At 38.9% G+C, this 15396-nt stretch overlaps 2 protein-coding genes across 2 annotated transcripts; both read left to right on the top strand.

Moving 5' to 3' along the window:
• The first annotated feature begins 3593 nt into the window (after nt 1-3593).
• Nucleotides 3594-8920, top strand: yars2 (tyrosyl-tRNA synthetase 2, mitochondrial). Its single transcript, XM_054619761.1, has 5 exons — nt 3594-4487; nt 6070-6237; nt 6416-6571; nt 6836-7006; nt 8555-8920. The coding sequence occupies exons 1-5, from the start codon at nt 3700-3702 to the stop codon at nt 8712-8714; spliced, it is 1443 nt and encodes a 480-aa protein (XP_054475736.1). The 5' UTR covers nt 3594-3699; the 3' UTR covers nt 8715-8920.
• A 1635-nt stretch (nt 8921-10555) lies between these two features.
• Nucleotides 10556-14685, top strand: cdkn1bb (cyclin-dependent kinase inhibitor 1Bb). Its single transcript, XM_054619762.1, has 4 exons — nt 10556-10830; nt 10963-11428; nt 11656-11783; nt 13206-14685. The coding sequence occupies exons 2-3, from the start codon at nt 10984-10986 to the stop codon at nt 11769-11771; spliced, it is 561 nt and encodes a 186-aa protein (XP_054475737.1). The 5' UTR covers nt 10556-10830; nt 10963-10983; the 3' UTR covers nt 11772-11783; nt 13206-14685.
• The last annotated feature ends 711 nt before the right edge of the window (nt 14686-15396 follow it).

Here is a 15396-nt window from a genome sequence, read left to right as displayed (position 1 = left end):
ATTGACAAGGGACTTTTTAACTTGAATCAGGGAAACCTAGTCTTTCTTTGTTGAACTAGCTCAGGACATAGAAAGAAACTGTTCCTTCTCTTCTATCTCTGTCTCTCTTTTTCTCTCTGGGGGGAGTTTATAGTGCTCTGCCTTACAGCACACAAACACCAACAACAAGATTGATTACAGGAATATTGATATGCCCTTAATTTGTATTTTACAAAAACTGACAGAAAAATGTTACCAGGGGGCAGCAGTCATAGGAACTAGGTATTTGATTTTGATTTTTTTTTTTCTCCTGGATTTCATGGAGTTTGTTTTTGTGGCTATAGTGTCATGCAAAGAGACAAGGGAGACTGTCTTTGGGTGTGTTGTTAATGTGTAATGTGGCTTGGTAACAATGCTGTAAATGTTTGATGAATGTATATCTAGTCATTTAAACAATGGAATAAGTTGACATTGAATGGATTTTGAAAATAAAATTATTTTTAAATCCAGCACATTTTGCATTTTTTGTTTGTTTGAATTTTTATTAATTCCTTTGGCTTCTTTTCCTCCCACACCTTAACTAGGTTTCTAGTAAAGATGATCTTTGCTTCCTAAAAAATGTCCAGACACACAAACAAATATTAAAAATGCTTAGTCATCGTTAGGCTGTAACTCTGGGCTGGTCAGCTGGACCTAATGCAAGTTTGCCATCTATTGGTGAACAGTAAAACCTGCAACTACAGTATATTCCCCTTTGTACAATTGAGTGAACTTATAAGTGCACATACTGCATTTTTACTTCAATGACTATAGAGGGTAGAAATTGATGAATAGCATAAAAAACCATATTTTCATGTGTGCAAAAAGGTAATGCACTAATGCTTGCTCCCAAGGTCTGGGCAAATTAAAGTTTATTATGAATATGGATCACTAAATTTAAATATCAAATTACACAAAAAGGACCAGTACCTTATATCCTGGAGAAAGGTCCTTAACACTAGTTGTGATACCTACCGCAGGTCCTTTCTTCCGGCTGCTGTCAGGTTGCACAACCAACTCTGCTCCCAGTAGACCACATGACACTAAAAACCTGTGCAATACAATACTGTGCAATTATAGTTATAATAGTTTTTCTGTCTGTACAAATAATATTTCAGTTATTGTGGATTCTTTACTGTTTTTTATTGCTTATTTATAATACTCTTTTACTATGTCTCTTGTTTGCACTATAACCTATGCTGCTGTATTCCTGTAAATGTCCCCGCTGCGGGACTAATAAAGGATTATCTTATCTTATCTTATCCTATCTTACAACGGCCAATTCCTATGCAAATCTCTGTAAATAATTTATTTACAGTTTACCTACATAATGCACAAATAAATGGTGGTTGTGCAGGATGTCAAATAGGGGCCAGTGTCTAATTTAGGGCCCCCAGGTGGCTAAATGACATCCAGTAAACCTAAAGATTGTGGTCCCAGACAGGTGATCACAACCAGCTCTGCTCCCAGTAGACCACATGACACTAATACAATGTCACTAATACACTGTGTAATACAATAGTTATAATAGTTTCTGTCTGTATATATAATATTTCAGTTCCTGTGAATTCTTTACTGTTTTTTACTGGGGTAGTTTATTGCTCATTTGCTTATTTATAATACTTATTCTGATCTTGTTTTTTTGTTTTACCATGTCTCTTGTTTGCACTATAACCTATGCTGCTGTAATCCTGTAAATGTCCCCGCTGCGGGACTAATAAAGGATTATTTTATCTTATCTTATCTTATCCTACAACGGCCAATTCCTATTCAAATCTCTTTAAATAATGTATTTACTGTTTACCTACATAATGCATTGAGAAATAATGGGGGTGCAGGATGTCAAATAGGGGCCAGTGTCTAATTTAGGGCCCCCAGGTGGCTAAATGACATCCAGTAAACCTAAAGATTGTGGTCCCAGGTAGGCCGTACACGTCCTCACCGCTCACTCTGCAGAGGAACAGACTCTTACAAACAAATCCCTGTCTGTTTTAAAGTTTTACCTGTTTATTCATGTAGAGCTGCAACTCAAGATTATTCTCATTATTTATTCAAAGTCACTTATTTTTATATTAACCATTTCTTAACTTGTCATGTCAGAAAAAGAGTCGAAAAATGTCCCTCAGAAAGTTCTCGAAAGCGAATAATGATGTTTTCAAATTGCTTGCTTTTTTCTGACCAACCTTCCATACTTTATTCAATTTCCAATTATATAAAACTGAGAAGAGCACTAACTTCTGTCTAATGACAAATAGGTGACAACACAATTAATGAACAAGCTTGTCAGGAAGGCCAGCAGTGTGCTGGGGTGTCCACTGGATACGGTGGAGGTGGTGGGAGACAGGAGGATGATGGCCAAGCTGTCATCCCTGATGAACAACACCTCCCACCCCATGCAGGACACCCTGGCAGCTCTGTGCAGCTCCTTCAGCCACCGGCTGCTTCACCCCCGGTGTGTGAAGGAGAGGTACCGCAGGTCCTTCCTTCCAGCTGCTGTCAGGCTGCACAACCAGCTCTGCTCCCAGCAGACCACATGACAATAAAAACACTGTGCAATAATAGTTAAAATAGTTTTTTTCTGTCTGTAAATATTATATTTCAGTTATTGTGTTTTTCTACTGTTTTTATTGCTTATTTATAATACTTGTTGTACTTTTTTTTTTGTTTGTTTTTTTCATTTCTTTTTTTTTTATCTTGTCTTTCTTTACTATGTCTCTTGTGTGCACTTTACTCTAACTCATATGTAGTGTTCAAAACTGAAGGCAATCTTCTTTTAATCAGCATTAAACCCCCTTAACCAGAAGTGAAAACGTCCTCTGTGACTGTATTATCTATGTATCTATCTATCTATCACTATATTAATGTGAATGTGCGTATATATAAGTTTATCACAAATGGAAAATGTATACAAAGCCCTCTATTAATAATCATAATGATGTTTAGGACTGTGTTTACACACCAACACATGTAACTGTTTTTCTGTCTGTAAATATTATATTTCAGTTATTGTGTTTTTCTACTGATTTTATTGCTTATTTATAATACTTGCTTTTTGTTTTTTTTTTCATTTTTTTATTTTTATCTTGTCTTTCTTTACTATGTCTCTTGTGTGCACTTTACTCTATGCTGCTGTAAGCCTGCAAATTTCCGGGACAGCTGCGGGACTAATAAAGGATTATCTTATCTTATCTTATCTTATCTTATCTTATCTTATCTTAACTTGTCATGTCAGAAAAAGAGTCGAAAAATGTCCCTCAGAAAGTTCTCGAAAGCGAATAATGATGTTTTCAAATTGCTTGCTTTTTTCTGACCAACCTTCCATACTTTATTCAATTTCCAATTATATAAAACTGAGAAGAGCACTAACTTCTGTCTATTGACAAATCATTTGTTGATTTTTATGTATTAAGTGACAGTTTAGGTTCCAGCAGGTAGTCTTTATTGTCTATAGGGTGTCTACTACTGTTTTATAAAATATAAAATTCCGAATTTCTAAATGAATTTTCTTCAAAATTCTAAATGAATCAATCAACTTCTGTCTATTGACAAATAGGTGACAACACAATTAATCATTGAGTTTGAACTGCGCTTCGGAACCAGTCCACTAGAGGCGCTACACTCCTCACACACTCCTCAGTGATCCTTAGCTCCGCCTCCGTGTTCCGGTCGCATTTGGCCAACATGGCGGCGTCCATGGCGAGGACCTGCTGTCATGTATCGCGGCATGGACCCTGTATATTACCCAGAAGAACGACTCTTTACCTCTCTCTCAGGTCTAAACTTCACTGCTCTCCCCCTGCACACAACGGACTGCTCTTTTCTCTCAACAAACGCGGTATTGTGAAGGACTCTTTCCCCGAAGACGCAGCGCAGGACCGGCTCCCTCGGCTGCTCCAGTCCGGCGCGCAGACCTTGTACTGCGGCTTTGACCCCACGGCCGACAGCCTCCACGTGGGCAACCTGCTGGCTATCATCGGCCTGTTGCACTTCCGCAGCGCCGGCCACCATGTCCTTGCTGTTCTCGGAGGGGCCACGGCGCAAATTGGAGACCCCAGCGGGAAAACGAGCGAGAGGGAGCGGGTGTCCGAGGACGCGGTGGCGGCGAATACGCGCGGCATCCGAGAGAGCATCCAGAGGATTTTCACCAACCATGAGCTGCTCTTCCAGGACAGCTCCAGGAGACTGGGCACGGTGACTGTGCTGGACAACCTGAGCTGGTACAAGAGCCGGGGGGTGGTGGACTTTCTGTCGGAGGCCGGGAGACACTTCAGGATGGGCACCATGCTCAGCCGCCACAGCGTGCAGGCCCGGCTGAAGAGCGCAGACGGGATGAGCCTGACTGAGTTCACCTACCAGGTGTTCCAGGCTTATGACTTCCACCACCTGAACCAGATATACGGCTGCAAGATCCAGCTCGGGGGCACCGACCAGCTGGGCAACTTGATGTCTGGCCATGAGTACATTCACAAGTAAATGTCCAATCCTACTTTTGTATAGTCAAGATGGCACCGTTCCAAACCTCCTTGGATTTAATGTGTCATTGATCCTTGGTGCTTGTTTACACACCAACACTTTGCATTACATTACATTATTACATTACAGTCATTTAGCAGATGCTTTTATCCAAAGTGACTTACAATAAGTGTATTCAACATAGGTATTCAAGAGAACTGCTAGTCACCAGAAGTCATAAGTGCATCTCCTTTCTTAAACAAGCATCTAAGAGCATAAACCAGAGCAAAAGTATAGTGCAGAATACAGAGGAGGGATCCTTCTCCCAGGATGGACACAAACTAATACGAATACAATAAGTGCAACAAACTAATACGAATACAATAAGTGCAACAAACTAATACGAATACAATAAGTGCAACAAACTAATACAAATGCAATAAGTGTAACAAACTAATACGAATACAATAAGTGCAGAAACAAACTAATACGAATACAATAAGTGTCATTCAAACTAATACAAAGCAATACAATAAGTGTGAACAAACTAATACCAATACAATTAAGACTACAATAATAATACAATAAGTGCTAAGAGGAAGGCTCATCAGTAGTACTTCTTGAAGAGGTGAGATTTTCAGCCTGCGACTATTAATAATCATAATGAAAGATGTAACTAACATGTCTCAACGTCTTGTGTGAATTGCAAGGAGTCACTCTCTTCAATTCTGAATTCTTGCAACCTACAAAGCAGCTGTTCTTTGAACAAGTTCAGACTTTAGATTGATTCCTGCTTTTGTGGACACTTGACAAAGTCTAGCCTCCAGGGGGGAAGAAACCACAGAGGAGGGATGTCTCCCAGGATGGACAGGCCTCAGTGACTAACAGACAGATGTATATGACATAAATGATTGTCTTCAGAAAAGCCCTAACTCATATGTAGTGTTCAAACTGAAGGCAATCTTCTTTTAATCAGCATTAAACCACCTTAGTCTTCAGAAAAGCCCTGACTCATATATATATATATATATATATATATATATATATATATATATATATATATATATATATATATATATATATATATATATATATATATATATATATATATATATATATATATATATATATATATATATATATATATAGTGTAGTGTTCAAACTGAAGGCAATCTTCTTTTAATCAGCATTAAACCACCTTAACCAAAAGTGAAAACGTCCTCTATGACTATATTATCTATGTATCTATCACTATATTAATGCGAATGTGCGTATATAAGTTTATCACAAATGGAAAAAAGTATACAAACCCTCTATTAATAATCATAATGATGTTTAGGACTGTGTTTCACTATTAAGCCAATCAAACAAACTCTTTATACGTGTAAAACAAAAAACTGTAATATCTCTTTTTGTTAGGTTTTTAATTAGAATTTGCTTGAAATCAAACATCAGTTTGTAAAACAATAACATCATTCAATCATATCAGTCCTATTTGATTACACTGAATGTTGAATTATTCTCTAATTCTACAATTTTTTTTTAAGTACCTACACCAGGCACGCAACACTTTGTTAATTAACCCTAGTTCCTCTGCAGAGTGAGCGGTGAGGACGTGTACGGCCTGACCATCCCGTTGGTGACCAGCTCTGCCGGGGACAAGCTGGGGAAGACGGCAGGCAACGCGGTGTGGCTCAACAGAGACAAGACGTCTCCCTTTGAACTCTACCAGTACTTTCTCAGGCAGCCTGACGCCAGTGTGGAAGGGTAGGTGAAGATGAAGCCCGAGGTTTTAAATATAAAGATATGATGACCAGTGCAAGACCTGAAAGCATCTCCTAAATGGTTGCTTGTTCACCCATCACCTTATCTGGCTTTTTTCTTTTTTTTTAGGTGTGCACTGTAACAGGAGGCTGATGTGTATTGTGTGTTTTTTTTTTCTTAGGTACCTGAAGCTGTTCACCTTCCTGCCTCTGGCGGAGGTGGAGAGGCTGATGGAGCAGCAGAGGGAGGACCCAGGGAAACGCCTCGCACACAAACGGCTTGCAGCAGAGGTGACGAAGCTGGTGCATGGAAAGGAGGGCCTCGAGAGCGCTAAGAGGTCAGAACATGCTGCATGTGTTTGCACTATATGAGGCATTTAATGATATTTTATTCAATATAATGACAGTTTTCTAAATGCTGTGTTTTATTTGGGTTAACGGATGCAGGAATTTGTTTCGTTGGAGAGTAAATGAGTGTAACTGAGAAAGGAACTCCACTGATGTCCTTGTTCTGTAGCCGCCCATGACCTTTGACCTCCGTGCAGAGCAAATAATCAACCTATTCGGACAAGAAAAATGAATATCATGTATTTTTGCTGCAGATGTACCAACGCGCTGTACCACAGCAGCGTGCAGGCCTTGGAGGAAATGAGTGACGATGAGCTTCAGGAGCTCTTCAGGGAGGCTCCCTTCCATGAGCTGCTGCTGGAGCCGGGTACCACGGTGATAGACGCCTGTCGCAGGGTCAACGCCATCCCAGCGGGACCCAGAGGGTAGGTGCTCGAGGTTAAATGTTCCGTACGAAAGACTAACATCTGCGTTGGAAAAATGCGCTGCTAGAGTTAATAAGATAATTATGATCTGCAGCTGAAATCAATTCACTTTCATTTTGGGTTCAGTCAACTCTGTTGCTGCAGCTGTTAAATGTGTGTGCTATAGTTGCTGATTCTTCTTCTGTGGTAGACATTAGCAGTAGTTGATAAGAAATTAAACTACATCACCACAGTGTGCTTAAATTAACTTTAAATGTTCAAGTGAACAGACTCTTATGAACCAATCCCTGTCTGTTTTAAAGTTTTAAGTGTTTATTCATGTAAAGCTGCAACTAAAGATTATTCTCATTATTTATTCAAAGTCACTTATTTTTATATTAACCATTTTGTATCTAAAATGTCAGAAAAGGATCGAAAAATGTCCCTCAGAAAGTTCCGAAAGCGAATAATGATGTTTTCTAATTGCTTGCTTTTTTCTGACCAACCTTCCATACTTTATTCAATTTCCAATTATATAAAACCGAGAAGAGCACTAACTTCTGTCTATTGACAAATCATTTGTTGATTTTTATGTATTAAGTGACAGTTTAGGTTCCAGCAGGTAGTCTTTATTGTCTATAGGGTTTCTACTACTGTTTTATAAAATATAAAATTCCGAATTTCTAAATTAATTTTCTTCAAAATTCTAAATGAATCATACAGGCAGTGTATCTCATGACCTTTGGAGCAGGCAGCCAGTGCAGCCAAAGTGCTTATTACTGTGTGAGAGAACGTGAGCCAGAGCGAGCTTTATGTCTTTTATGTCTTGGACGACTAAGATCTCTTTAGTTGATTAAGCTTTTCCATGATGATGGCTTATTTCCAAGAAACTAATGAGCACTTCTCTGGTAAACTCAAGATTTAGAAACAGGTCCTTCAGTAATGTCACAGCCTGCAAAACAGCTCTGCCCCAAGGGTAAGATGTTTGACAGGGAAATGTCGTCCCAACTTTCTGCATAGCAGTGTGGACTGAATCGCCACAATGGATGTCTGAGGGCTGGCTTGAAAATCCCAAATATAAAGCCCGTTTGGCTAAGGATCCCAAATGAGAATACTAAAGCTAAATGCAGCTCTGTGTAAAAAAAAAAAAAAAAAAAAAATGTGTTCGACATATCCAACAAAGAGGGAGACAGATTAAAAGCACCGTAAACTATTCACAGCATCCTCTGCACCTTGTGTCACAAAGTCAAGTACAGTGTCAAAAAAAGAAGTCTAGACATTTGAGATTTTAAAAGTATGGAATTATGACTTTGAAAATGTGTAGGAGCCCTGTGTCTATTGCGATCAGTCTGTCGGTTGATTGATAAACTGCAGTTTTGATGTTGGTTGGGATTTTCATCATTTATATCCATACTTTTGTTAGATTATAGGCATTAGAATACAAATCTGATACATTTGCATGTTAAAAATGTGTCCTGCAGCAAAGCAAGGTAAAGTCCTGACTATTTCAGACAGGTTTTAAATAGATGAAACCCTGTACTAACTGACCGTTGACATGTTTCTGTGCAGGTATCAAATGGTTTCAGACGGAGCCGTGTGGATCAACCACAGGCGGACGGACCAACCGGAGCAGATACTGATCCCCAAACTCCATATCCTATCGAATGGACTCACCCTGCTCAGAGTGGGCAAGAAGAACTTCTATATCATCAAGTGGCTCTCTCTCTGAGGCGGTCTGCTATCGCAAGGGACCACTTTGAAATATGATGGACTGGCTGGGAAGGTAGGCCACTAGCAGGGTCAGTGAGGAGACGTGGATGGACTGATGTTTTGGAACATACTTGTTTTTTTGGCGTAGCGATATGCCTGTTGTTGTCATATAAATATGTATATGTAGAGATGTGATGTATATCTAAAGCTATGGTATTAAAAAGGCGTTTGATATACAGATTGTCGCCTGCTGACTTTGTACCGCTACGGCGATCCTGTAAAGCGAACACTAGAGGGCAGCATTGTTCCAGTCATAATGGTGATGCTACAGGCCCCCACAGCTGCACCACATATCCTGCTGTGACCACCCTTCGTAAATAATTGCTCACAGTAAAATTTAATCGCATCATTTCTCGCAAACAGGCTAATAGTTCTATTTTAGTCTTCTATTTTTGTGTTTTATATTTGATGTGAACATGAGGCCAAACATCTGTCTTAATGTGGCTGTTTGTTCTGCCTTAGTGGTGAAAGGTGTAAATTCTACCCGAAAGAAACAAACAAGGTTTCGGATGAATTCTAAAATTATCTAATCTCGTTTGTAGATTCATTTCAGATTCCATAAATTTAATATTTCCATTAGTAGAGTATTTTCTTCAGTATTGGCAATGGTTTTCCCACCACAGGACAAAGTTCTCACTGTGGTGTAAATAACATAATAACTCTCAGCATGTAGGGCCTTAGCCTGTCTTTCTTTGTTTTTTCTTTTAGGATTTTTTTTGCATTATCAGACTTCTTAAAGTAAAGATGTGCGTAGCTCTCTATTTCTTGTACATCTGCTGATCTCTTTTTCTCCTGGGGGGTTGGTGGAGATGAGGACAGGGTCTGCTGTGTGCTGACCTGGACCTGGACAATACTCAGCTCCAAACAATTGGTGTAAATAGCATGCCATAAAGATACATTTTTTACCCAATTTACAGATTAAGTTTTCAGCCATTGCTTGATAGTTTTTTTCATTGAGAGGGTATACCTACTGCAACAGAGGGCCAACACCTTGAAGCTTTAGCCCATGTCTATACAGAAATGTTTTTACTTTTAAGGTGGATTATTTATAAGCCTTCCCATTTTAACAGAATTTTCTAGTAAATTCCCTCCAAAACCTTTTTGTCTAAATCTTACTGCATATTGTTTTGGCAGCTGTTTTACTTCTTTTATCTCTATACAAATATGTATATTATGATTAGTATGTGTACTTAAGATATACCTGGTTGAGGTTTAAAGTAGATATTTGAAAGATAGTTTGGTCTTTTTAGAATTAAAACAAAGACATGTAATGTCTCAAATTCTACCCTGGAGTTGAGCCTAGTTTTCATAAGGATGCAAGTTTTTTTTAAATTGCACTATACATGCCTACCAGTTAATGTTCAAATATTAGTAAAGCTACTATGTTTCTTTAACTTAACTGTTGAAATACACAAAAAAAGTAAACTAATGAGAACATAATTTCTTGTTGGACAAATTTTTAAAATGCAACATGTTTATTTTCAAAAAGATGAGGTCAAACAATAATCAAAGTAGTGATGTGCTTAAACAGTTTTGAGGACAAACTAATTGTTTCAATTTGAACTTTGAAATATAATCTTTGCCAAAGCATCTTAAATCGTGTTAATTCTGAACAAAAACCAAAACCTTAGTATTTACTGTAATATGCAGACGTGCTGGATGTTACAACCCTTCTGCATCTAGCTGGTTGTACCACCTTAAGAGGAGTGGGCGGGTTTTAAGCACCTTAACCAATAAGCGTCCTTCTTTGCGTTTAAATAGCTCTGTGTGTCAATCATTTTTTTTTTCCTCCCCCCTCTCCTTTAGTCAGGCTCCACTCTCAATCCCAGTAACGCTACATCTCTCAATCGCCATATTGGGTCCTGAGGTTTGTCCGCAGTTGCTCTCTCTACGGGACGAATTTGACAGAGCAGCTTCAGGTCCTGGGCACTTTGTTTTGATGATCCGCGGAGACTACTTTCGGCTCCAGACGCACCGCGGCCCTCACCGTCTCCAGCCAGCTTTACGCATGGCATAAAGTGGCCTTTTTACGCGTGTTTTGGATCTACCCCTCTGCAACCCAGGAGATACCCGTGGTGTGTGTGTGTGTGTGTGTGTTTTTTTTTTTTTTTTTTTTTTTTTTTTTTTTCTCCTGCATAAACTGGACTCTATCGGCTGTTTTGCAAAAAAAAAAAAAAAAAAAAAATCTGCCTTTTTTTCTTTTTTAGGGAGGGAGGGTGGAAAAAAAAATGTCAGATGTTCGGCTATCAAACGGGAGCCCGACGCTGGAGCGCACCGACTCCCGGGTGTCGGATCACCCGAAGCCGTCTGCGTGCAGGAGCCTCTTCGGCTCGGTGGACCACGAAGAGTTAAAGAGGGATTTAAAGGGACATTTGCGGGAGATGGAAGAGGCAGCCTCGGCCAAGTGGGGCTTCGACTTCGCCAATCACACGCCGCTGGCCAACAGCCGGCTGGAGTGGGAATTAGTGGATTGCAGGCACGTCCCGGATTTCTACAACAAGCAGCCGCGGAGGGAGAAGGGCGTCTGCTCCGCCGGGAATAACAATGTGGATCTAAACGGGAATCATAGCTGTGTGGTGGTGGTGCCGTCGAGCGCAGACACCGACCGGGCGGACGCACAGATGGAGTGCACGGAGCAGTGCACCGGGCTGAGGAAGAGAGCAGCGTGTCACGGTGAGGTTACAGGCAATGCATGTGAATTATGCATGTTTTTATTTTTATTGTTTTTTTTTTGCATTTCTGTGTAAGCTTTGCAGGGATGCCAGGCTGGTGCGTAATGCAACATTTCAATCAATGCACTGGAAACATTGTGACATTTTTTTGCAACACAAAGAGTTACATTTGACATAATTGTATCTTTTTTTTTTTTATGTGTACTGATTTACTGACTCCCTTTGCAGACCCCTCGGCCCAAAATAAGAGATCACACACCAGCTCGGATGAGGTGACTTGTCCGAGCCTGAGCCACTCTACAGAACACACGCCCAGAAAGACCAGTCCCAAGAGGCAGACGTGAGCACGAAACCCGGTAAGGAACTGGTTTTGCTTTAATGCAACTTTATTTATTTTTTTACTAATCCTCTACATGGTGTTACTACAGTTATTTATATGTCAGTGTAGATCAGGCTGTCTGAGGCATCCTCTTCCAGCTGTTGTTTTCCTCTAAAAAACACATGCAATTGAAACAAAACAGACTTAAAATCATATTTATTTTAATATTTTTTAACTCTATGAGGTGGTTTCCTTAATGCAAATGTTAACATAATTATTTTAAATGTTTTTCTGTGTCGATTTTTTACAAAAGTGTTGTTCTTGTGAGCAGTGTTTAATTCATTGAGTGATGTAGTAATGGTGGTAGTGTGAGTAAAACTGCTCCACTTCACCAAAGCTTTCAGTTGTATTTTTTTGCACTCAGACTTGTCTCTATTCCATATGAAAGAGTTATGAGTAAAACCAGAATAACAACAACAAAACAAAAAAAAACGTGGCTACATTTTTGCACCTTTTTTTTTTTTTTTTTTTTTTTTTTTTTTTTTTTTTTACTACAACCGCTGTCTGTCTGAGTTTCAGACTAAAACTGTAAACAACAAGTGTGCTGAACAACAGCGTAGTAGTAACACGTCAGCAGCCACTGCCCTCAGAGCAGGGACGGGAAGGGGCAGGTCTCTGTGTGTGTGTGTGTGTGTGTGTGTGTGTGTGTGTGTGTGTGTGTGTGTGTGTGTGTGTGTGTGTGTGTGTGTGTGTGTGTGTGTGTGTGTGTGTGTGTGTGTGTGTGTGTGTGCGTGTGAGAGTGCAGCACACACTTTGCACACTAATGTTACAACACACACATCTGTCTCTGCTGCTGCCGGCGGAGAGTGTGTGCAGAAACCAAGTGCTCTCGTTGGTCAAAGTGGAGGGAGAATAGGCATGAAATCTGCTTTGTCGTGGCAGGATGTGAACTGTCAGGGCTGCAGTGCACGATAAAACCCACTAAACTTGCCTTTTTAGCATTTTTTCTTTTTTTTAATAGTCATTTATAGAGATTTTTGTTTAGCTGTTAGTTTTTGCCTTATGGTAGCCACCTTCTAGAAAATTATTATTTATTATTATTATAAACTGCGTAGGTGTAAAATTCAAGTTGGTGCAAATGCTGAAGCACACTTATTTGCTATTTTTACACCTATAATTATTTTTGCAGTGTCATGTGAATGAGCGTACAAACAATTCTTGCATCAGTTCAGTATGTATTTTTTTCACACTATTTTTTTTTATATGGTCTTGTTGTTTTCAAGATGATCCTGCGCCTCTTTCTCAAAGTGCAAGAGGACATAGCTTTCATGTTTTTTAACTGAGCACAAAGTGTGAAGTCTGTTCTCACTAACGTCTTCTGCAAGTGATGCACGACAGTCAGTGTCTCAACCATGCAGACTCTTATTTTGTTTTTCTTCTTTCATCTAATTTCCCACAGAGCCCCGAGATGTGTTTCCCCTTTTCAAGTGGGAAACCTCAGTGTTGGTCGATTTTTGGAAGAGGAACTACACAGCATCAGAAACATATCAGCTCTCCTGAAGACGGGGGAGGACGCTGTTGAAGCACTGAATAGAAACACTAAAGTTGTGGCACTCAATTAAAAAGTTACTGCCTCTAAAAGCAGTCAATGTAGCAGTGTGCAATTAGGTTTGATTTCCTTTTTTGCTCCTTTTTTTTTTTTTATTTTTTTTTTTACTACCTGTGTGTAAATAAATATACATATTATATTATATTTCTCTCCATATGTAGCACATAAGAAAACATTATGATTTGAACACGGATCCTTTATGTAAAAAGGTGTGAATTTTGATTTGACTTGAAGAATTGCAGTGTAGTTTGATATGTTTCCAAAATGCTGTTCTGTTTTTTGGTTTTTTTTTTGTAATTTTATTTTCCCGAAAAGCAGTGTGACTTGGACATGGTCCCTAATTGCTACATTTAAAACAAAATCATGGTTTCTTAACAGTGTATCTTCACTCCGTCATCTTCCTAACTCAGCAGTGAAGAACGGTACAAATGTAGCTCATCTGTGTTTTTATATATTTTTTTCCTCATCTGGTCACTTCAGTGTCACCAATTGCAGGTTCTCCTATAAGATCCATTTCCCACAGGAAAAAAAAAAAAAAAAAAAAGTAATATTTCTCCTAGGGTTTCCTTTACATCACCCCAATATTTATTTTTTGAGATAGGTGCTTTTAGCATTAGTTGAATCCTGGAATATGGTCAACTTTATTTTTTCTCAAGTTCTCCTGCACACCTCAGCCACAGTGTTGTGGTGTGTTTGATTTGGAGTTGTGAGGTACTCAGATATTGAAGGACAAAGACCATACAAACTGCACAGGTTGTCTTGTAAAGTCATCCTCTCCTTGACTATATTCTTTTTTTTTTTGTTTCATCAGCCTTAATGCTCTCCAGAGAGTAGAGTTTTTCTGAAAAGGGTTGAATGTCCTACAATACCAAATACATGGTTGCTTCAGAATGGTTGCCAGCACTGCCTGTGCTCCTTAATTGACTTCACATTTTTTGTGAAAACCTGGACTTAAATTTTCCATTTATGTTTGTGCTTGTTTCACCAATGTTGTTAGCCTGCTGAGGATGCAAACGTGAGCATCTAAAAGCTTCCCTTTATTTGCCTAAAATGTGGGTTATATTCAAAGAGAGACCAGTGTACACCTGGATAAAAAAGAGAGAGAGAGAGAGAGCAGCTTGTCTCAGAAATGCAGTCACCATGCCTGTGTATTTGTGTAAAACTTTGCAATGTACCAATGTACATAATTTTGTAAAAACACTGAGAAATTATACTAACTTATTTATGTCAAGCTTTTTTTTTATGTAGAATAAAAAAAAAATGGGTTTTTTGATTACGGTTATCCAAAGTGGCATTTACTTTATTATAATTGTCTTATTTTGTAAAAGCATATTTTTGGTAGTTTTTTTTTTTTTTTTTTTTTTTTTTTTCTTTTCTTATCAATAAGGTTGCAAACTGAGCCTGATAAAAAATATTTGATGTGCATTTTGTAATGTGTGGTTATAAAATGTGTTGCAATCAATTAAAAGAGAAAATTAAATCTATCTGACTTGTGGTGGCTTTTTACACTTGGTGTAAATTCATCAAAACATGCACACACACTGTTTGGTTTAATCCATTCAACATTTAACATCTGCTAAACTAACCCTGTGGAAATAACGGAAGAAAAAATATAGCAGAGAAATGTTCTAACACTATTAAAGTCCAAAACACGCTTTTGGATGTGCAGAGCTTTTTGCAGCAGCTGTGATTGCATTTCTGTGTACCGAGGCATTCTGGTACAATGTAGTGACACTCCCAATATGAATCCACCAGCAATTTTGAGTGGGCTGATGATTGACACTTTGGTCATCCAATGAAAAGGAGTGTGGAAAGCAGACCACTTGTTGCAGCCAGTAACATTCAGTAACTTATCATGGGAATGGCTTTAGTGGAAAATAAATGTAAGTGCTTTGAGCTCAGAATGCGATCCTCCACTGTAAGGTGAAATGCTGCAACTTGAATTCTTTTTTCTTTTTTTTTTTACTTTTTCACTGGCCTCAGTACCATCTGTATTTTTGTGAGTGTGTGTGAGAATGTGAGTGTGTGAGAGAAGAGCAAG

Source organism: Anoplopoma fimbria, chromosome 19 (assembly GCF_027596085.1).
Source record: "Anoplopoma fimbria isolate UVic2021 breed Golden Eagle Sablefish chromosome 19, Afim_UVic_2022, whole genome shotgun sequence".
NCBI classification, from domain to species: domain Eukaryota; kingdom Metazoa; phylum Chordata; class Actinopteri; order Perciformes; family Anoplopomatidae; genus Anoplopoma; species Anoplopoma fimbria.
Note: the sequence above shows the minus strand (reverse complement) of the source record. Positions and strands in the feature narration are given on the sequence as shown.

Bases quoted from the DNA above. Each gene is read 5' to 3' on its own strand.
- cdkn1bb (XM_054619762.1), top strand. From the start codon at position 10,984: ATGTCAGATGTTCGGCTATCAAACGGGAGCCCGACGCTGGAGCGCACC. The intron at 11,429-11,655 runs GTGAGGTTACAG...CTCCCTTTGCAG, and splicing joins GAAGAGAGCAGCGTGTCACG to ACCCCTCGGCCCAAAATAAG.
- yars2 (XM_054619761.1), top strand. From the start codon at position 3,700: ATGGCGGCGTCCATGGCGAGGACCTGCTGTCATGTATCGCGGCATGGA. The intron at 4,488-6,069 runs GTAAATGTCCAA...GTTCCTCTGCAG, and splicing joins GGCCATGAGTACATTCACAA to AGTGAGCGGTGAGGACGTGT. The intron at 6,238-6,415 runs GTAGGTGAAGAT...TTTTTTTCTTAG, and splicing joins CCTGACGCCAGTGTGGAAGG to GTACCTGAAGCTGTTCACCT.